The sequence below is a fragment of the Dromiciops gliroides genome, chromosome 2, assembly GCF_019393635.1.
Source record: "Dromiciops gliroides isolate mDroGli1 chromosome 2, mDroGli1.pri, whole genome shotgun sequence".
In the NCBI taxonomy this organism is placed as follows: Eukaryota; Metazoa; Chordata; class Mammalia; order Microbiotheria; family Microbiotheriidae; genus Dromiciops; species Dromiciops gliroides.
This window is the reverse complement of record NC_057862.1, coordinates 320,771,205-320,795,330: the sequence shown is the minus strand read 5'-3', so window position 1 is coordinate 320,795,330 and position 24,126 is coordinate 320,771,205. Positions and strand designations below refer to the sequence as shown.

The window sequence follows — 24,126 nt, the reverse complement described above, 5'->3', positions numbered from 1 at the left end:
TCAATTGAGAGAAGAAGAATTAAATAACTAGATGAAAGGAACTAATAAGAAAACTAAGCTAAAAGAAACTCCAAGAAAACTAACTAAAAGAAAAAAAAACACTAAGTTAAGCAAAACTCCAAAACTAAGAAAGGGGTAACAAATGGGAGCAGGACCTTGAGGGTGAACAAAAGAAAGCCAGGGGCATTAAGGTTTCCTTAAAGCAGATTAGGTTAAAATAACTGCAGGGACAATGTGCTGTTTAAAGAGGAAGAGAGGGAAAATCCAGAAAAAAAATTAGAAACAAATGGAGGAAAATATAAACCTAACCTTCATAGTTTTAAACAGGAATGGATTCAATGATGAAATAAAATGAAAGTGACAGACTGATTAAGAAAACAAATCTCAATCTGTTGCTTCAAAGAAACACACTTAAAAAGCAAGGACAGAGAGAATAAAAATGAAGAAGAAAAAAATTTCTCATGCATCTGGTGAATTAAAAAGAGCAGGAGTTGCCCTGGAGTCAGGAGCACCTGAGTTCAAATCTGGCCTCAGACACTTAACCCTTACTAGCTGTGTGACTCTGGGCAAGTCACTTAACCCCAATTGCCTCTAAAAAACAAAACAAAACAAAACAAAAACAAAAACAAAAAGAGCAGGAGTTGGAATCATTCTGTCAGACAAAGCAAAAGCAAACATTTACAACATAAGAAAAATATAAACAAGGAAGTTACATTATGCTGAAAGGAACTGTCAGTATTAAATGTATAGGTTCCAAATACTTCAGCTTCTAACTTTATAAAGGAAAAATTAACTAAACTACAAGAGCAAACAGTAATACAAAAGTGGCAGGAGATTTCAATGTCCCTTTCTCAGCTTTGAACAAGGCTAAGAAAAGGGAAATATAGAACTAAACAAATTGCTTGGAAAAATTAGAACTAAAAGATTAATGGAGTACCACATCTATCTTTTAGAAAAAAATTGATGATATATTAAGGTATAGAGACATTGCAAATAAATATAAAGAGGCAGAACTAGTAAATATATCCTTTATGGACTACAAAGCAATAAAAATACTAATCAGTTCAGGGAGAACAAAAGACAGAGACCCAAATAAAGACTTTAAAATGAAATTCTAAGTAATGAATAGATCAAAGAATCAGTCATAGGAAAAATTAATAATTGTATGAAATAATATAGTGATGAAACAACATACCAAAATTTCTGCGATACAACTAAACAGTCTTTCTTTTATCCCCAGCAATTAGTACAGTGCCTGTCTCTGAGTGGGTACTTAATAAATGGTATTTACTGACTTCTGGACTGCCTGATTATTCAATTAAAAAGTGCTCAGTCTTTAAACAAGACCAAAACCACTTTTAAGGTTTTGTCTCCAAGGATACCAAAAGGGTTTTGCAGCTATCTGATACTTCAGAACCAGTCCACAAATATTAGTTGTTTGTCTTCCCCCATCCCCTAATATTCCACAGGTATACTCACACACTTGAATAATGAAGGGAAGGAGATAAGCTTTAATAAATCTTTTCTAAGGTCAGACTTGGTCATTATCATTACAAAACATTCTATCTATCTATCTATCTATCTATCATCTATCTATCTATCTATCCACCTGCTTCTGCATATCAATTCATATATATCACCCTACCCCCTTCTTCTCTGGTACTTGAATGAAGCCAGGGAAGTCAGGAGGTAGAGATGAGAAGGAAGAACTCTTTAAGCATGAGGGATAGCTAGTATAATTGCCTTCAGGTGGGATATGGAGTGTCTTGTGGTATGAACTGCAAGGAGTTCAGTATCATTGAATCATAAAGTACATGTAGTTGAGGTGTAAGATGACTAGAAAGGTGGGAAAGAGGACAGGTTGTAAAAGACTTTGAATGCCAAACAGAGGGTCTTTTGTCTGATCCTAGTGGTAAAAGGGAACTACTGGAGTTTATTGAATAAGGTATGTTATGCTCAGATTTGTGCTTTAGGAGGATCAATGAGATAGCCAAGTAGAAAATGAACTGTAGCAGGGAAAGACTTAAGAGTTGGATATCAAACAGCAAGCTACAGCAATAGTCCAGGCAAGCTGAGGGCCTACACAAGGTTGGTGACTGGGTCAGAGGAAAGAAAGGAGCTTATATGAGAGATTTTACAAAGGTAACATAGACAGGCCTTGGCAACATATTGGATATAGAGTTAGGGTGTGGTAAGAAAGAGTAAGGAGTCAAGGATGACACTTATGTTGTAGACCTGGGTGATTGGGAGGATGGTGGTACCCTCGACAATAATGAGGGGAGGGTTTTGGGGAAAAGAGAGTTTTGAGAGAAAGACAATGAATTCAGTTTTGAATATGTTGAGTTTAAGATGTCTGTAGGACATCCAGTTTGAGATGTTCAATTAGCAGTTAGTGTTGCAAGTCTGGAGGTGAAGAGAGAGATTAAGCCTGGATAAGTAGATTTGAGAATCATTAACATAGATTTGATAATTGAATCCACCGTACCTGATGAGATCACCAAACAGAACAGTGTGGAGGGAGAATACCCCCACCTTGATATTATTACCAACATGTTGTAGGCCCTCATCACCTCTCCTTTGACTCTTGCTGTAGCCTTCTGGTGAGTTTGTCTGCCTCGTGTCTCTCTGAGCTCTTATCCATCCTCTATTAAACCACCCCAGTCCTAAAGCTCAAAGCTGACCATGTCACCACCCCACTAGTAAAAACCCCAATGGCTCCTAATCAACACCTGGATCAAATATAAAATCCTTTGCTTGGCTTTCAAAGTTCTTCCTAACCTAGCCCCCTCCTACCTTTCCAATGTTCTTATACCTTACTTTCTGACATGTACTCTTTGATCTAGTGACATCGGTTCCCTTGCTATTCTAACAAGGCACGCCATCTCATGGACTGGCTTTCCCCTATATCAAGAATTCTCTTCTTCCTCATTTCTACCTCATTCTCTTCCTCTTGATCTCTACCTCCCTGACTTCCTTTAAGTCCCAATTAAAATTCAGTCTTCCCAAGGAAGTCTTTCCCAACCCTTCTCTCTGTTATTTTTTTCCTCTTTATCCTGTATATTGCTTGTTTATACATTTTTACTTGCTTGTTATCTCTATTTTGTGAGTTCCTGGAGGACAGAGACTGTCTTTTGTGTTTTTTCATATTCCCTGCACTTAGCTTAGTGCCTGACACATAGAAGGCATTTAATAGACATTTAATGACTGACAATATGATAAAATAAACACTTATTAAGAGTCTACTATGTGCCAGGGACAGTGCTAAGCACTCTGGGAGTTTGGTGGGAGTTAAGCCAGGCCAGTGGCCTACTGATACATCTCCCAGACCTCAAGGAATCCTCAGGATTGCCAGGGAGACAAATACAAAAAAGAAAAACAGTAATTTCCCTCATGGAATTTATAATTTAATGGGCGAAGATAATAGACAAAAGGAATTCTGAAAAGGGTGGGGGAGGCTTAATGATGGTAGAATCCAATCCAAAGAGTGGGAAATGAGGCGGGGTTTCTAAGACCTCTCTAAATGGGGGCTTTTTTTCCTCTTTCCCTTCAGAGGTGCAGATGAGGTATGAATACCAAAACAGATTCAGTCTTCATGATGAAGGCTACCCAGTAGAAGAGGGTGTTTAATGATGTCAAAAGCTGCAGAGAAGTCAAGAAGGGTAATGAGAAAAGCCCATCAGATCTGGCATAACTTTGGAGAGAGCAGTTTTAGTTAACTAATGAGGTTGACAGAGATTATAGAGAGTTTAGAAGAGAGAGGAAAGGAAGTGGAGACACCTAGCGATCCCTTTACAAAATGTGAACACCTTTCTCTGATTAAAGGGGGCAACTTCACTGCAAAAGAAAAAAAGAAAAGAAAAAGAAAAAGAAATGTGCATTTTAAATAAGCTAAACCCTCAATGAGTTCTATAGTGTAGGTGGGTGGAGACCAGGATCTGCTTCAGGATTTTTCTCTGCTCCCCCACATTGAACATTAGCAGCATAGCTAATCATCTAGAGAAAAGCCTGTCCAGTAGTTAAAGTATCAGTTTGAGATAGTCTGTGGCCCAGTTGAGGGAACAAAGGCAGCTTAATTATGTCTAGACAGACATGGTTAAGAGAGACAGTTGTCACTTGGGGAAATAAGCAAGGTATGTGAAGAGGGGGAAGATAGCATTTGATTGTGAAAAAAAATCACAGGCCATATTAATTTCCCCAAAATGTGATCTACATGATCCATGCACCTACTTTCTGTTTTTTAATTTAATAAAAGTTTTACTAATGCATTGATACTTCAGTAAAGTTACTGCAGTGGGTGGGAAAGGCAGACAAGCATACTGTTACAGATTATAGAAAAAACAAAGGGTTTCCATTAATTCATTCGTTCATTTTTAATTTACATATTTATTCATTAACTTATTCATTCATTTATCTATCTATTCATTCATCTATTTATTTATTTGTCCATTTATCTATTCATTTATTTATGCATTTATCTATTTATTTATTCATTCATTCACTCACTTATTTACCTATACATCTATTTATTTGCCCATTTGCCTATCCATTTGTTTGTTTACTCATTCATTCATTTATCCATTTATTTATCTATCCATCCATCTATCGATCGATCTATCCATCTATCTATCATCCATCTATCTATCTACCTGTTTATTCATTTGTTTGCTTTTTTGCAGGGCAATGAGGGTTAAGTGATTTGTCCAGGGTCACATAACTAGTAAGTGTCAAGTGTCTGAGGCTGGATTTGAACTCAGGTCCTCCTGAACCCAGGGCCGGTGCTTTATCCACTGCACCACCTAGCTGCCCCAATAAAAGGGTTTTAAATGCAGTTAAAAATATTTCATCAGCATTTAGGTGAATCACTAACAAATCTATAAGAGAAATTGAATCTGGAGGATTAGAGTGAAACACAGTTATCACCTACAATATTGCAGAAAGTAGAACTTTAAATTCTTCTGTTCTTTTCTAGTAAATCCCTTAGCTCTTTCCAAAGAACAATGCTTTCAAGCTGTAATGATTAACTTAATTTCAAGGTCAAGGTAAATAGTCATGAAGAATGTGTAGGTAGAAGAAAAAACTATTAACTTAGAATTGGGGGGAGCAGATTACTAAGGAAAATGGTGATTATTTTATTTGAACTAATTACAAGATCTATGTGCATCCTGAATACTGAATTCAAGGAAGGCTTATGATTCATAAGTTTTTCTGACAGTGGAAATAGTGAAAAAAGCACATAAAGTGTTATTCCTACCAAATTATTTTCCCCATAAGTTAAATTTATAGTAATGCCATAAGGAAAATGTTTATTACACTTGTTTATTAGACATCTAAGGATGGAGCAAAGATATTTATAGGTCTGATGGTTTAGCATTCACCTTATCATGTTTACATAATTTTAATAAAACAAACAGTACATGCTGCATCCTCCCATAGTTCATGGCAATGCAAGAATGATATAAAATTCTGCAAGGAGAGCCAAGGTAACTGGAAGTCACATGAAATACTACTGGCTTACTTAGTAATAAGCATGACTTTAAAAACAAGTAACATTGCATATTATCTTTCCAATGAGCTTTGATATGATAAACCAATAATAGAAATAGATCTGACAACCCTGTGAGTTCCTTGAGATCTGGAAGATGTATGAGTAAGCCATTGGTATGTCTTAACTCCCACCAAAAACCATACCCTGAAATAAAGGCATTATTTAGTTCCAGGGAATTAAGAGCAAAACCGTTTATAACTTGTTGAAATTAAACAAAACACCTGGTAGAGATGTCAGCATAAGCACTGAGCAGAATTAATAGTTCTGGTGGCATGTAAGAAATGTGTTTTAGATGGGGCTGATTAACACAGTTCATTTTATTAAATAGTTTTGAACTCTTCCTTCCTTCCTTCCTTCCTTCTTTCCTTCCTTCCTTCCTTCCTTCCTTCCTTCCTTCATCCCTTCCTTTCTTCCTTCCTTCCTTCCTTCCTTCCTTCCTTCCTTCCTTCCTTCCTTCCTTCCTTCCTTCCTTCCTTCCTTCCTTCTTTTCTTTCTTTGTATTTTGAGGGGCAATGAGGGTTAAGTGACTTGCCCAGGGTCACACAGCTAGTAAATGTCAAGTGTCTGAGGCCGAATTTGAACTCAGGTCCTGAATCCAGGGCCAGTGCTTTATCCACTGCTTCCCCTGTTTTGAATTTTTTAAAAAAAGATAGTGAAATGCTTCGTTATATTTTCTCAGTAATATCATGTACAAAGATGATAGAGTTCTACAGACACAAAAAAGGCCTAAAGACACTAGACATCATCCCAGGAGCAGAACTTTAGAAAGCTAGTTTTTGGATTAAAATGGTACCATTGCTACCATAACAGATGCAATGGACTGATGCTCTGGAGAGGAAAAAGATAGGGGATACTCTACAGATGGCTGGCAGACAGAAGAGTCTCATTCTGATATGGACTCTTCCATTTCATGGCTTATCTTCCATTGCTCATGTCTCTTCTCTTCATAAATTGTCCTTTCAATAACCCAAAGTACCCTCTCATTTGGGTCTGAAGCCCTGGGGAGCCTATATCTTCTCATTCTGTTCCTGAATATATTTGATTTTCTTCAGAACCTTCTCATAATGTGTTTCCATGCACAAAAATACATGGTGTCAACAAACTAAAGAGCCTTCAAGATGAGTTTGGCTGCCAAGCTTTTCTGCTTCTGCATAAAGGTTATTTCAAGTTTAAACTGTTTAGACTGTTGCCAGACAATCTAGTTCTCCAACTCTGTGGGGAACTTGGTCTGGATACGGGTCCCCCCTGTGGCCAGGCCCTTGGGAAGAGGATTGGTAAGGCTGGTCTCCACTGTGCTACACTGAATTCCACCCCGCCCCTTTTGTCCTCTGGCAGCTGTTGCTTAGCCTATTCTTATGCTTCTTGTTGTTCATTCGTTTCAGTCAGGTGGGACTCTTCATGACCCTATTTGGAGTTTCTGCAGCATAGATACTGTATTGGTTTGCCATTTCCTTTTCCAGCTCAATTTAAAGATGAGGAACTGAGGCAAACAGGGTTAAGTCACTTGTCCAGGGTCACACAACTAGTAAGCATCTGAGGCCAGATTTGAACACAGGAAGATGAGTCTTCTTGACTCCAAGTCTTGTACTCTGTGCACTGTGGTTCCACCTAGCACACCTACATTCTAATCTTTATGAAATCTTTATGAAAATTATCTACATGGAAATCAAGGATATTTTTGATGAAAGGAAATAGGTAGGCATTCATAAACAATCTTGTACAGCAGATCATTTCTTTAAATGACTCAAAAGGTACAGAAACTAAAAGTTCCAACTGTATTTACTATTTGTTGATTGCAATAAAGTATTTGACTTGGTAGAACAAAATGCAAAAGACTCTTCCAACAAGATATTTCCTGTCTCTCTTAAAATTACACAGAATTCTTTGACAGATGCAAGCACAGAGATAAGTTTGTTCAACACATATCTTTTTTTTTTTTTAGTGAGGCAATTGGGGTTAAGTGACTTGCCCAGGGTCACACAGCTAGTGTTAAGTGTCTGAGGCCAGATTTGAACTCAGGTACTCCTGACTCCAGGGCTGGTGCTCTATCCACTGTGCCACCTAGCTGCCCCTCAACATATATCTTGATTATTAATATCAAATGAATCATAAAACAGAAATACACACACTAATCAAAGGTATTCTCTGTGGATCATATCCATGAATACAAATGGAATGGAATCACCTGTGGACGGTGAAGTCCTCCTGTTTATGGATGACAATGCATTTATTACATCTTTAGGGAGAGGAGGGGAGAGGAGAAAAGAGGAGGGAGAGAGAGAGAGAGAGAGAGAGAGAGAGAGAGAGAGAGAGAGAGAGAGAGAGAGAGAGAGAGAGAGAGATTTGGAAGATAGGATTATAGGGAAAAGCTGGACCCTCAACTGGGACTGATTTACAGCTTGACTCTCTGGAGATTTGGGGGAATTTTCCTTTGGTAAGATTGAAGCTCTTGAGGGGCAGCTAGGTGGCGCAGTGGATAGAGCACTGGCCCTGCATTCAGGAGGACCTGAGTTCAAATCTGGCCTCAGACACTTAATTACTAGCTGTGTGACCCCGGGCAAGTCACTTAACCCCAATTGCCTCACCAAAAAAAAAACAACCCAAAAAACAAAAAATCCAACAAATGCTGAAAACTATCTCTACATGTAACTAGAAAATAATCAAATACTTTAAAAAAAAAAAGATTGAAGCTCTTTCTGTTGGGCTGAGATATTTCATTTCCAGTGGGAGCGCACATTCATTCTGTGTACTTTCTGGAATATTCTAATCTGTTTATCTTCTCTGATTTCTGTTATCTGCTTGAATAAATGAGTTTACTTGTTTTTCACTATTTGTCCTGGTATTTGTAACTAGCATTTAATAGCAATGAGCCAAGACTTTAATAATCTTGGGAAATCCTTCCTCTTTAAGGGATAGTAACCAACAGAGCAGCTTGAATGTAAGGGGGGAAATCATTCCTCTAGGCTAGTAATATTTAGGAGGTTAAATAGGTATAATTCTAATCTGGTAGTTCCTCTAAGAGAACAATTTATATGGTCTCCTAACTTCTTCTCCAGCACCCCTCCAGGCAGTAATCAAATTCTCTCTTGAAGAGGGATTGTCAAGCTAACAGAGATATATAGTAATGCCTTCCCAAGAGCCGTATTTAGACAACCATATGAACATGTATAAAATCTCCATGGGCAACTGGCACACCTCATAGGATGTTTTAGAATATTTCCCTTAAAGAAAAAGTAGTTCAATCTTTTTTATTTGACAAAATATTAGGAGACTCCCTGTTTTCCAGAGTTAAGGCCCAGCAAACAAGCTGTGCCCTGAGCTTGGCAAGACAACAATCTTTTCTGATGTATAGTGAAGTGAGCAGAAACAACAGAATGTTGTGCACAGAGACAGCAATATTGTTTGATTAAGAATTGTGAATGACTTAACTATTCTCAACAATACAATGATCCAAGACAATCTCAAAGGACTATTGATGAAACATACTATCCCCCTCCAAAGAAAGAAATAATTGATATTGATGGAAGCACACTATTTTTCACTTTATTTCATTTTTTTTTCTTTGATTCAAGTTTTCTTGTAGAAAATGACTAATATGGTAATGTTTTACATAATTGTATACGTATAACCCATATCTGATTGTTTGCCACCTAAGGGAGGGGTAAAGGGAGGGAGGGAAGGAGGAATACAAATTGGAACTCAAAACTATAAATTTTCATTATTTATTAAAAAAAGACAACAGTCCTTTGTGATCACCCTCTGGATGATTTTACCCTCTGGGCTAGTCATATAATTCACCAGGTGTTCTTTGAGCTGGGCCAAGTACTGGACAAACTTGGAAAGTCCACATTCTTGCTGTTACCCCTCATTGTCAGGGCTACAGCTCACTGGGAAGCCACTAATATAAGTATCGAGATCTCCTCACACTGTCTCAGGCCTCCCCACTACAAGCAGGCCCCTAGCACATGTGTCCTTGCTTACAAACCATTTTCCTCACTTTGAAAATAAAACTTCTTAATTCCTGATTCACCTGCCTCTACCCTGCTTTCCTACCCTCACCTCCTTTTATACTGACATACCAGATATAGTTTTTGGTATTTGATAAGAACTGCCTTGAGATGACAATTTCATAATTGTTCTGGCAATTCAAATTTAATAATGTTAAAGTCTGAAAGCTGAATTATTCCCATTCTCATTCAGAATGAAAGTTGAAGATTAAATTACAAGAATATACCAAGTGATCATTTGGTAGATTTTTTATTATTGGTTCAGAAGTGAAGTGAATCAGTGGGATAAACTATTTTAAACTATATACCTGTAAAATGGAATTTACTGTGTGATCAACCAGTATTTTTCTCTACATTAGAAATAAGATGCAAAAAAGGCTACATTCCAGATGTAATGCAAAGGGGACAAACTATGTGTGTGTATGTATGAATGTGTATATCTACATACATATATATTTTTATCTGCATACATCTTTTGTAATCACACATGTATTTAGGCACACATGGTTTGTGTCAGACATATGCATATGTATATATAGACACACATACACACATACACACACACACATAATTACTACCCATTCTTGTCATTGGGAAGATGAAAAAGAGTCCCTAAAAGACCAGACTAAAACAAGGTAGTCTGTGACTTTAAACATTTGTGTGATTTGTCATTTCTAGTTTGGAAAGGTAACATGAGTTTATCTGTTTCTGAAGAAGAGTATAAACAAAATATTATTTTTCATACCTGTCTCCTATGAAAAAATGGAGTGAGAAAATTCACAGAACAGATCAGAAAGTGGTTATTTTCATAAACTGTCTCCTACAGAAAAAAAACAGAGTAAGCATCTTATGGTATAGATCAGAAGCAGTTAGGAAAGCACAGCAACAGTTTATTTGTGCCAAGAGCAAGCAGGCATGTACATGGGGAGACTCCTTCTAATGAAGAAGCTCAAAGATTTCTTTTTTTGTGAAGGCATATAAACTTTCTTTGCTCATTGGTTACAGACCTTAGTTTAGGTCTCAATTAGTGAATTAATCAGATCCACATTGACTAACTTTTGGTTTTCCTAGCTTGTTAGTACAGGGTATTATCAATTCCATTAGCATGGATACAAATTAGTTTGCTCGTTCAAGTTAAAAGCAAACACCATAACAAGAGTATATGAAATATAAATCAGTTTAATAGTTCAAACTTGAGAGAACAAACAATAATATAAGAGAATATGATTCAAAATGGGTTGTCATGACAAACACACTCAGATGTTTTTATAAGGATGGCTCCAGCAGATAAAGGTGTTCATTAGATCACCCTAAAATCTACCAATTATCTTGGGAAGAGAAATTAGTAGATAGGAGCTTATCTGCTCGCTATAAATTTCCCAAACATTTGGAATGACAAATGATATGTAACACTGAAATAACTCTAGGGTTTGCCTGATGACCACTTGTATATTGTCTGAATTCAGTTTGGAGTTCAATTGGAGAGTCTTTTGATCTTATTAATCCAAGGTTTCATACAATTCTTTCGGATAATAAGGTCACTCCATCATATCCAGGTGGTTTACATATTCATCATAACAAGAATAACCTACATTTAGATTTGGTTTGGGGTTTTTTTTGTTTGTTTTTTTTTGTTTGTTTTTTTGCAGGGCAATGAGGGTTAAGTGACTTGCCCAGGGTCACACAGCTAGTGTCAAGTGCCTGAGGTCATATTTGAACTCAGGTCCTCCAGAATCCAGGGCCAGTGCTTTATCCACTGAACCACCTAGTTTCCCTAGATTTTTTTTTAAAGCTTAGTAACATATCCTATACTAAGCTGAAGTTTAAAGTTTTCTTCTACTTAATTGTGAATCATCAAAAAGCTAAAGAATATTATAGAAAACTGAGAGCATTCATTGGTTAAATTCTCCAATACTTTCTTTTCTTTTCTTTTTTAAACAAGCTTTGGTCAGTTTATTAAAGAATACTTTTGTATAGTTTAATTTTCACTTGTCTGTTCTGACATGCTTCTGATGATTTCAGAATCACCTGGATCAAGTGATAGCCAGTGTATAAACTCTGTAGTGCTTCCCATATGCTACACCCAATTCAATGTTGTTGCCACTGTAGTGATGTACACCAGTTTTGGCCAACATAGCATAATATTCAATCTCTGATTTCCTCAAGGCTGGGCAGCTGTTGGCTAAGATGACTATTTTGGCTTTGCCTTGTCTGATCATTTTCAGGGTTTGTTTATAGTCTAGCACATATTTGCCACTTTTCATCACTACCTGGAGCCTTGAATTGATAGACTCCAACAATTTCTTCATCTTCCTGCCTGTGATGCAGGAGGACCCTTAGCTAGAAGCCTACTACCAAGATGGCCAGGTAGAGAGAAAATTCTCCAATACTTTTGTATGTATTTGCTCACTTTAAAAAAAAACCCTAATATTTTATTTTTAATTTTTTTTTTGGCGGGGCAATGAGGGTTAAGTGACTTGCCCAGGGTCACACAGCTAGTAAGTGTCAAGTGTCTGAGGCCAAATTTGAACTCAGGTACTCCTGAATCCAGGGCTGGTGCTTTATCCACTGTGCCACCTAGCTGCCCCCTAATATTTTATTTTTAAAGGTTAATTTTAAATATTTTATTTTTTCCAATTACATGTAAAGATATTTTTTATCATTCACTTTTAAAAATGTTGAATTCCAAATTCTCTCTCTTCCTGACCCTCTCCCTATCCCCCCATAATGGTAAGTAATTGGATATACAGTTATATATGTGATCATGCAAAACATAGAAAATTTAATTTTAGAGAAAATATTAGGCATATTTCAGTTTCTGTTCGTTTTCGGAAGATTCCTTTTTTGTATCTGTTATACCTTTTAAGCATTCCAATTATGCTTCATAGAAATTTTAACTTGCTTTGCATGGCATAGTGCATAGTGAACTAGACTTAAAGTTGGCGAGACCTGGATTTAGGTTCTGCATCAGTCACACAGACTCTGTGAAGTCAGGCAAGCCACTTAACCTTTTTGTTGTTACTTGGTCATGTCTGACTCTTTGCAACCCCATCTGGGGTTTTCTTGGTAAAGATACGGGAGTGGTTTGCCATTTCCTTCTCCGGCTGATTTTACAGATGAGGAAACTGAGGCAAACAGGGTTAAGTAACTTGCTCAGGGTCACATAGCTAGTAAGTGTCTGAGGCCAGATTTGAACTCAGGGAGGTGAATCTTCCTGTCTCTAAGGCTGACAATGTATCTACTTCACCTGGCTGCCATCTGCCTGACCCTCTTAACTTTTTAGTGTTTTCTAGGCTTATATATTGCAGAGAAGGTGCTTAGATGCATTAGTAATGGGAGATTCCTTATATGTAAATTCCCTATACTATTGAAATCCTAGGGCCCATCCCCCAACACCTTCATAAGGAAAGAGGAGAAACAATGGCAAAGTTAGAGAATTATTTGAGTTCATTTCTTACTAAAAAAAAAAAAAAGACAATTCTATCTTTTCAGACAGCATATATGACCAGTGAAATTTCAAGAGATGACAGTTTTCATGTTGGAGCAGATTTCTATAGGCTTTTAAATTGTTGCATGGGGGTTGCTCTTAAGATTTTTTAAATTAAAAAAAAATGCCTGTACCATAATAAGTGTAAGGGCTAAAATTCTAGCTATACTGTCTAAAATATCTGATGAGTGGTCACCAATAAATTATAAGCTTTAGCAAGAGTTAGACTTTTAAGCATTTATTAAGGAGAATAAGAATTTGGTAAAGAGAGAGAGAAAGGCCTGATTATCTATCTATTAAAGGGAGAGAGCATTCCTAGCTCTGCTCTCCGCCAGAGTCCACACAAAAAAGAGAAAGAGCCAGTGCGCCAGCCTCCCCCTTCTTCTTCCCACAAGCAAACACCACTTCCTGACGCCAAAGAAAAGACACATGGTCCTGCCCTCAGAGTCCCTCTCCTCGTGTTGGAGCTTTCCTATAGTAAGTCTCCAGCAGCTGGCGTCAATCCAATTGTTACAGTCCCCACTTTGTTTCTTCAAGAAACAGGGCATTTCCTTGATGAAACAGTAAAAAATAACAGAATATAATAACCTATGCTAACTAACAATATGTTAATAACAATATAGAAAAGGGAGAGAGGAAAGTTTTGTCCAGAGGGGCAGTCTCTTATGAACTGATGCTTTGACATTGGTCTTGCAAAGGGAGGGCCTCTGCAGAGAGTACATGTCACAAATGGTGTATATAATAACAGAAGGGAAAAAAGAAAAACAACAAAACCAAACTGTTCATTTAAAGTCTTTGAAAGTCTTTTCTCAGATGTCCTCTGGGTGTAGTCATGGAATGGAAGTCTTTTCAGGGGTTGATGTGTGGATGTTGGTAGTCAGCCAGGAAAATTTCCTACAAAATTGAGCTTAACACAACTTTAAAATAGCTTTGTCAATAATCAAATCAAACAATGAAAGTTCTCAAAAACATATCTAAGGGAATTCAGAATCTTAGTTGTTACACATGAAACATATAATAAAACAAAAATTGAAACATTCTCTAAAACTTAATATTACTATAGTCCCCCCTTGTGGAGGGTAAATTGAGAAGACAATTGCTGCACTATTAATTTTTTAAAATAATTTTTTATCTTTGTTTCATCACTTTTTGCATCACCTGCCTAATTATCCTCATGCCATTATGAGAAATTTAAAAATCTAATATAATCGGTAACAGATGTTAAGGCCAAATCCAACATTGTATTTATCATGACACCTGAGATAATTATGGGGGTTACCATAAAAGAACAGAGAAATGATGGGATATGAGCATTCCCACACTTGAGCTATGGGTCAAGCCATGCAGTATGCCAGGCTTAAAATAGGTGGATGGAATATATGTCCATGCCACCAAACATATTGGAAGATACTGAGTCAGACTTAATCATATGCATGGGATTGAGATGTCCATGGCATCAGGCACATAGGAGGGGGCATAGAAGCCAGGTAAAGAATGAGATGGCTGAGATCAAAACTTCCAGCCATCTGTACAGTATTGTGGGGAAAAAGAAAATAAAAAATTAAACCAAGAGAATTCAACCTCAACATTTGTCAAAAGCCATTCCCTCAGCCATACCTTGACTTCATGCATGTCTCCCCTCATGTGACAGTTCAATGTCTGCTCTTGTATGTATTCCTCTTGTGATTTGATAGCATCTTGGCCAACTGGCATCTGATAACTCAGAATAAAGGCAATTAATGTCTTAAATGATAAGTTCCCATAATCCAAGTCTCATATGGATTTAAAAATTGAGGATAATAAATGATTGCAAAAAATGTGAATATATCTTGACTCAGAATATAATATATAATTATACAATAATTTCAAATAATACCTTTTTTAACTAAGTATAGAATTACTTTTGTGAAAATTAGAACGTGTTTAAATACAAGTTAAAGCACAACACAATCTCAAAGAAAACTTTTTTTTTTAAAAAGAAAACTTTTACAAATGTTCCCCTCTTTTTTTGGAATAGGCTTATCAAAAATAATAATTCTAGAATCAATTTACACTTGCCATGGGCAACCAATTTGCCAGGGAAATGCTCTATAGAGTTCAATCAAATAATCAGTTGAGAGAAAAAAATTACAAAAACAAACAACTCAGAATATGGGAGCACAATACTCCTAGAATTAACATTGTATTATGGAATCAAAATCATCTTGCATAGGGGCAGCTAGGTGGCGCAGTGGGTAGAGCACCAGCCCTGGATTCAGGAGGACCTAAGTTCAAATCCGGCCTCAGACACTTAACACTTACTAGCTGTGTGACTCTGGGCAAGTCACTTAACCCCAATTGCCTCACACACACACACAAAATTAAAAAAAATGATCTTGCATTGTTTCTAAATTAGATAGATGAATGAATAGAAGTAAATACACATGAAAGAATAAAAGACAATGAAATTCAAACTAGGGAGATCTAAATGAATGTGAACTTAATATTATAATATTATATTATATAATATTATATATTATAATAATATTATATAATATTATAATAATGAATGTGAACTTAATATTAATAAGAGTATTATAAAATATAAACTTGATCACATGACTATAAAAAGCTTTTACAAATATTCTCTTTTTTTTAAAAGCTAAGTATAAAACACAATCTCAAAATCATGAAAATCTCTGAAAATAAACCCATACCATTAATCTCAAAATGTAGATGTAATATCATAGAAATCCTATGTAACCTCTGAACTGCCATTATTACTCTGAGTGAATTTAGAACACTTTTGATTACTATATCTAGAATCCCCAATACTCATATCAATACCTTGCTGCTTACTTCTACATTTCTGTAAAACATGTACCATTCCATGACAAAAGAAATGGAGTCTTGAACTATGATGATGATTGTCATTTTTATTCAGCTTAAGTTTTTCTTCTTTAATCCCTCTATATTGTCTGTTGGTCCTTTCATAATACAATGCTTTAGAAGGTTTCTAATTAAAGACAAAAGCAGATTAACAAAATTATGAACAAAACGAGCATACCTGGGACTTAAAGGGTTTTCTAAGGTTGTCTCAGAATCACAGTTCAGCTGGGGTAGGGCTGAAAATGCAGGTAGAGAAAGTTGCGCATGTGCAAGATCAGGACCTGAGAAAGATGGATTAGACCTCCCAGGCAGGAGAATCAAGGGGCTTGGCCAAGGTAGGTGTTACCAGAGGAGATGGGGTCCTAAGAGGAGGGGAGGGGAACACCTCTCCCACATGGTGCAAGGCCCAGGAATTGAACTCAGGCTTGGTTTCCCCTTCCCCTGCTTCTAGGGGATTAAAGGTTTCTAGAGAAGCCTCCAGGCATGCAAAATTAGAGCAACAATTAGTGTTAGAATTTGGAAAAGCTTCAGAAATCAGAGGTTTCTCTGAAAAAGCATGGCTGGGAGAAGGGGAGCACCCTTGTGTGAGCACCTTGCTGGCTCCACCAACAAAAATAAAAATAAAAAATCCACAAAACAAAGTATCAGCATGATCTTATCCCCCATTTGTCTGGCCAAACAGAGTAAAATCAGAAATAGGGTATTTAGGGAGTTGAAAAAACCCATTTGAAAATTTAAAGGGAAAAAACAGCCAGTACTTAGCAACTTAAAGGGACAGGGTAGGGGAAATTTCTTACCCAACTGGAAGATCAGAAGACTGAGATTCAACTTTCCTCTTCATGGTCAGTCATCTGTAAGGGCTAAAATTCTAGCTATACTGTCTAAAATATCTGATGAGTGGTCACCAATAAATTATAAGCTTTAGCAAGAGTTAGACTTTTAAACATTTATTAAGAAGAATAGGGGCAGCTAGATGGCACAGTGGATAAAGCACCGGCCCTGGATTCAGGAGTACCTGAGTTCAAATCCGGCCTCAGACACTTAACACTTACTAGCTGTGTGACCCTGGGCAAGTCACTTAACCCCAATCGCCTCCCCAAAAAAAAAAAAAGAATAAGAATTTGGTAAAGAGAGAGAGAAAGGCCTGATTCATCTATCTATTAAAGGGAGAGAGCATTTCTAGCTCCACTCTCTGCCAGAGTCCACACAAAAAAGAGAAAGAGCCAGCATGCCAGCCTCCCCCTTCTTCCTCCCACAAGCAAACACCACTTCCTGACGCCAAAGAAAAGACACATGGTCCTGCCCTCAGAGGCCCTCTCCTCATGTTGGAGCATTCCTACAGTAAGTCTCCAGCAGGAGGCGTCATTCCAACCATTACATAAGGGAACACATATTCTTTGCATCCCCCCCATATTAGTTTTTTTCCCAATTTCAGCAGAATTCGATCCCCATAGAGGATAAATACAAAACACATTGAAGGTGGTTAAAGAGGTAGAGCATTAGCAGTTGAAGTTAGAAGGAGGAAAGAACTCAAGTAAGGTGGTCCTTGAGCTATTTCTTGAAGGACGTGAAAAATTTTGTGAAGGTGAGTGCATTAGGATTAGTACAAAGGAAAGGAGGTGGAACATAGGCTACCATGTGTGAAGAACATAGCAAAGGCCAGGTTGGCTGGAACCAATCAGTAGGTGAACAAAAATAATGTATAATAAGTTCTGGAAGATAGGTTGGGGCCATATTATGAGGGACTTTAAAAGTCATTCAGAGGCAATAACTGCAAGATGACCTATTTAGTATTGAATGAATATACAAAATGCATTTCCAAACAGCCACTTATTTTCAAGCCACAGGGAGCTACAAAATATAAAATAAAAATAATTTTTAAAATCCAACAATGTTTTCCTCTGCCTTTGGGAGGTTGCCTTCTAATTAAGACAAGGCAAGAACAGTCTATAGGTATACAAAGATGTGTATACAAGGGACAGTAGAAAATTGGGTTGAGTCCTCAGGGACAGGGATTAACAAGAAAGACTAGAATGAAGAAAGGGTGAATGGTTTAATGGAATGTTTAACTCTATTTTTCTATGAGGATGATTTGAATTCAGAGAAAACAAGGAAGCCTCTTAGCACTCTGACAGAGTAGCAGGCCATGACCTGTCTGCATTAAGGCTTGATGGCCACAACAGCTACACTTTCCAACTTTTTTTTGGTGAGGCAATTGGGGTTAAGTAACTTGCCCAGGGTCACACAGCCAGCAAATGTTAAGTGTCTGAGGCCGCATCCAAACTCAGCCCCCCCCCCCAGACTCCAGGGCCAGTGCTCCACCCACTGCACCACCTAGCTGCCCCTACTTTCCAACTTCTTATCCAATAAGTTTCTAAGGTATGGGTGGAGGCCTTGGCTCTTTAGAGGAACAGAGTAAGGAAATTTTAAACATAGCTGGGAAACTCACCATGTTATCAAATGTACTATGTGAAATCCATATGAGGCTCTGATTATTGGAACTTACCAGTTAAGACATTATGGAACTGTTCTGACTACTAGGTGTTTGGTCAATACTACATTACTCCTGAGCCAATAAATAGCAGGTGACGGATTGCCATGGGAAAGGATGGGGAAACAACTTTAGCAAGGACTGAGGTGGTATTCTCCTGACTTAATTTCCCCAATAAGCACATCACACCTAGCTGACTTTGAGTCTGACTCAATACACTTGGCTGTCTGCAGAACTTCTGCCTGGAGTGCACATGAAGCTCCCTGAGAGCTTGGTCCCTCATCTTCTATGGTAAATTCCTATAATCATATCATTTGATCAGCCTGAACACAATACTGGATTTTAGGTTGGTACTGCAAATGAGTTACTATAGTGAGATGCTGATATAGAAATTCTAGTATCAGAATCTGGCTTTGTCATCTGTCTGCTATTAGTTATGCATTTTAAAACTGAATCAGAAACATCTTAAGTAAAATTTATTTGACATGCACTTTTGTTATCTTAAGTCAATTGATTCCTTTTTTAAAAAATTTGCGGGTCAATGAGGGTTATGTGACTTTCCCAGGGTCACACAGCTAGTTAATGTCAAGTGTCTGAGGCCAGAGTCAAAATCAGGTCCTCCTGAATCCAGGGCCAGTGCTTTATCCACGGTGCCACCTAGCTTCCTCGAGTCTATTGATTCTTAACCTTTTGTTAAAGTCCGTTCCATCCAGGCTCAAGGCTTCAACCTCATGGCAGCTACAATAGGTGCCTATACATCTCCCACCCTCTGGACCTCACATCTCCTCTCACTCTCTGGAACAAGCCCTTCCCCCTCCACACCCCATTTCTTTGACCTCACTCAGCTTGAAGCAGTTATAGAAGAAGAATTTTGCCCCCTTTTCCTTACGTATAGAGAAGTGGGCCTGGGGTACCTCAGAAGTTTTCTGGGAGAACTCAGGGAACATTCTCCTTGAGGAGCTAAACCAAAGGGCAGACACAGACACACCTAAAGAAGAGCCTCCCCCACTCTTCAGGAAGATAATCCTATTAGGTGTGACGCTGCCTGAGTGGCACCAAGGGGACAGAGATAACTCTAGAAGTCCTCTCAATCAAGCTGTCACTCAAACTTTCCCCACCCCCAAAGGGAACTTTCCATTGTCAGGGGGTGATCACCCCCTCTTGCTCAACTTCTCTGGGCCCACCCCCAATAAAGGCTCAGATGATCATCCCATCTATGATCTATAAAAGCTATGGCATTTCTCCTGTTCAGGGAGATAGGTATCTCAGAGAATCATCTCTGGGCTATCTCCCCTTGAGAGAAGCATGACTTCTCTCTCAGTTCCTTTCTCTAGTGCTTAAATAAAAGATTATTTTATTCTAATTGGATCTATGTGCAAGAAGGTATAATTCTTTAAAGAGGAATTCCTAAGGACCCCTGCACCAATCATTTCCCCCATGGCATATACTATGCAACAAAATCATTTCACTGTCACTCTTTGGATCCAGTCCATTAAAAAGAAGGATATGACACACTTATAACAGAGGACTGGCCAAGGACAATCCTTGTAGCTTCTGCTTTCTGTGAGCCTACTTCTGGAAGTGCTTGATGACATGGAACAGAGGGGCCTAGCTCTACACTTCAGAGCACACAAATATTTCTGTCTGCTTATTATATACCTTTTTAACTAATTAACTCAGCTGAAACTGAGTGTGCATGTAAAAGATTCCCATGGGGGCAATTTATTCCTCTTTTCCTTCCTGTATGTGTTCTAATGCGAAGGCGAGGACTGTTCAAAGCATCTAGGGGTGAGAGAGAAAGGTGGCACTAGTGGCTTACTTTCTCTGCAGAAGTTAACATGTGGCCCATGAGTACATGATACCTCTGATCTTTTCCTCTTTATTTTCACTTGATCCTACTTTAGGTGAAGAATTATTGGAGTTAGAATGGACTAGGCTGCCACTTTGTGAGCTTTAAAAGATTGGGAGAGCACCTGAGATCCATGTTAGACTTTGTGAGCAGTGGAGGCACTTTATCCACTGCTGCCACCTAGCTGCCACAAGAATGATCTTTTTATTCAGATGATGTGAGGGGGCAGCTAGGTGGTGCAGTGGATAGAACACTGGCCCTGGAGTCAGGAATACCTGAGTTCAAATTCGGCTTCAGACACTTAACACTTACTAGCTGTATGACCCTGGACAAGTCACTTAACCCCAATTGCCTCCCCCCCTAAAAAACAAACAAAAAAAGATGATGTGAGTACTCCTTCTGTTCTTGAACTCCTTTCTACATCACAGGGAGATCACACCTGTCAGTAACAGAGACCCAGCCCAGCAGTGAATAAACACTGAGATGCTGGTTTCTGCAAGTAAAAGAGTGTTTTATGCATCAGTTATGCCACATTTGGAAGTGAACTTACTGGGGTAAATGCTTTGTGGCAATCACTTTAAGTATGGACTGACTATGCCCAGAAACCAGGATGGCAAAAGGAAGAGTATGCTCTATTTGTGGGGCAATGGATTGTACTTTTTCTTGTTATATCTTCTTAGCAAATATATTTTTGTAAAAACTAATTGAGGGGCAGCTAGGCGGCACAGTGGATAGAGCACCGGCCCTGGATTCAGGAGTACCTGAGTTCAAATCCCGCCTCAGACACTTAACATATACTAGCGGTGTGACCCTGGGCAAGTCACTTAAGCCCAATTGCCTCACTAAAAAAAAAAAAACTAATTGATGTTAATTGGTTAAATGATACTGAGAGTGTTAATCACTGGGAAGATAATATAAGGGAAATGCTAACTGTGACTTACCTTTGATATTGTGAAGAACACATTGAAATTGGTGCTTGAGCTGATATCATTAGAAGAACTCCTCATTGCCCCTCATAGGTGTCCCCCAGGACCCTAGGAGGCAGTTGATGATGGTGGTGGTAATGTTAATTAACCTACTATGTTCCAAGTGCTATTATCATCCTCATTTTACAGGTGAGGAAACTGAGTCAAACAGAAGTAAAGTGACTTTGGACCACAAAGTATTAGTTGTGAGAACCTGCTTCAGCCTCCTTGCACCCACCATAAATCATTCCATTGCCCTTTAGTTCACTTTGGGTTCTTCTCAGATTGTGGTTTTCTATAGTTCACAGCTATGTAACATCACTAAAAAAATATTGGTATTTAAGAGATAGGTTTTTGCAGTTTGCAGCAGCTTAGGATTCTAAAGACTTGTATCAATAGTTTGGCATTTTGGGGTGTCGAGGTGGCATAGTGGATAAAGCACGAGCCTTGGATTCAGGAGTACCTGAGTTCAAATCCGACCTCAGACACTTACTAGCCGTGTGACCCTGGGCAAGTCACTTAACCCTAACTGCCTGCAAAAAAAAAATTAGTTTGGCATTTTAAAAGGTTAGAGAGACAGTTTCTTGGCAATTTAATCATTTTATTAATAATACCAGCCTTTTAATAAAAGGATGGTCATTTGACCATCTTTCTCTTAAACCAAAGACCCCTCACCTTAGTGGGCTTACAGTTTATATGACCATTAGAAAAGGGGTGTTCCCGAGAGTACCAATCAACTCTGATTGGTTAATAATTAATGAGAAAATGATTATTGCAATAAAAGGGCAGGCTATATTACAATGAGGGTTTTGAGGTCTGGGATTTGTCATCCAAATCTCAGCCAGAGATTTATCAATACTTGAAGCCTTTTGGGACACCCTGTATAGCATTTCCTATGCTCCTTACAACAATCCTAAGGGTGCTGTTTTTTCAATTAATAGTATTTATTTTTTCCCAATTACAGGTGAAGATAGTTTTCAACATTCATTTTTATAAGATTTTGAGTTCCACATTTGTCCCCTTCCTCCCTTTCTGCTCTCCTCCCTAAGGCAGCAAGCAATTTGATATAGGTTATACATGTACAACGAGAGTGCTATTATTAATCTTATTTTTACAGCCAAAGAAACCAAGGCAGACAAAGGTTTGCTCATAGTCACACAGCCAGTAAAGTCACAAGCCAGTAAGTGTCTGAGGCAAGATTTGAGCCCTCTGGTCTTCCTAACTCCAAGTCCACCACCTATTTACTATATCCAGCATAATAATTAGATACTTCTTTTATGGATTTTTTTTGAAGGACAAACACAGGAATCTCTCAGCATGAGAAAGCTTCAATATGTTGTGATCTGAGTCTGTGGACGGCAAAGTTATCTGCCCAAATCAATGAGATCACAGATCCAAGAAGATGGCAGATCCAAAGGAAAGATCAGAGTATACCTTAGGAAGAGGGTAAGAAGGAAGGTAGGGGTGGGAGCTGGGACTGAGGGAATTGTTGTAACCATGGGGAACAGAAAGAAAAATAGCGTGGGAAATTTTTTTTAAAATAGCCTGGGGCAGCTAGGTAGCACAGTAGATAGAGCACTGGCCCTGGATTCAGGAGGACCTGAGTTCAAATCAGGCCTCAGACACTTAACACTTACTAGCTTTGTGACCCTGGGCAAGTCACTTTACCCCAATTGCCTCGCTAAAACAAACAAACAAAAACCCCAACAACAAATAAATATAATACTGAGGTTAGGCAATTACTTGTCAATAAAGGGTTTCTATGAATGGGGCAGGACAGAGGAGGAAAAGCACAGCACAGAAGTTGGTGACAGAAGTGCTAACCATGCTGAGGGTCAGAATTTAGAGAATTATTTGTGAGTCAGATGGACACATGAGTACTTTCTCTGCCTCCTTCACAGAGCTGGTTGGAGGGTCAGGAAAAGCCTCTCTTAAAGCAGTGCATAAATGACAGCCATCTTGGAGAAAAACACACTGTATCTCTGGGCAATTAATGGACCACAAGAGAAAAGAATTAAAACTGTAAAATATTTAGTTGTGGGTAGGGGAGTTGGTGGGAATGGGGTGAAGAAAGCCTATTCACATCTTAATGGAGAGAGCAAAATACCAGGGATCCATAAAACTGTCTTATCACCTTAATCTGGATGCAGAGAGGTGGGGGGGTGGTGGTAAGGAAAGGAATAAGAATTTTTATAGTGCCTACTACCTGCCAGGAATTGTGCTAAGTGCTTTACAAATATTTGCTCTTTACAACAACCCTGTGAGGTAGGTGGGTGCTGTTAGTATCCCCATTTTACAGTTGAGGAAACTTAGGCAAAGAGAAGTTAAATGACTTGTCCAGAGTCACTAAGTGTCTGAAGTGAGATTTGAATCATGTTCTTCCTGACTCCTGGACCAACACTCTATCTACTTTATTACCTAGCTGCAGTGGGCTGGATTTCCCAGGTCTCTCAGATTGTTGTTGTTGGTTGTCCTTTGTTCTCAAAGAGGACCAAGGGGTAAAAGATTACTTCCTGACAAGGCAGTGAGAATCCTATTACTGGAAACTGGAAATTTAGCCAAAAATTTCTATAAAAATTGTGTAGGTGCTATGGATGCTATCCAATAGAGAGTTAATCACATGTGGAGAGGGAGGAAAGAATGAGCTTGGAGAATAGGAAATCTATTTTTGAGTCTTAGCTGTGCCATGAATTTTATTATATGAAATTGGGAAAGTTATTTACTCTCTATAGATCATAGTTTCTTCCTCTTGCTTTATATCCATTTGTTTGCATGTTGTCTCTCTCACTAAATTGTAAACTAATTGAGGGCAGGGACTCTGTCTTTTGCCTCTTTTTGTATTCCCAGAACTTAGCATAGCTCCTGGCACATAGCAGGGATTTAATAAATGTTTATTAATGACTGATTGATTAAC

General features: G+C 38.2%; 1 protein-coding gene across 1 annotated transcript; it reads right to left on the bottom strand.

Annotated features, from left to right (window-relative positions):
- Positions 1-11,585: 11,585 nt before the first annotated feature.
- Positions 11,586-11,861, bottom strand: LOC122744616 (60S ribosomal protein L30-like). Its single transcript, XM_043990178.1, has one exon. The coding sequence runs from the start codon at positions 11,859-11,861 to the stop codon at positions 11,586-11,588; it is 276 nt and encodes a 91-aa protein (XP_043846113.1).
- Between the last annotated feature and the right edge of the window lie 12,265 nt (positions 11,862-24,126).

Coding starts and splice junctions, on each gene's coding strand:
- LOC122744616 (XM_043990178.1), bottom strand. CDS start 11,861: ATGAAGAAATTGTTGGAGTCTATCAATTCAAGGCTCCAGGTAGTGATG.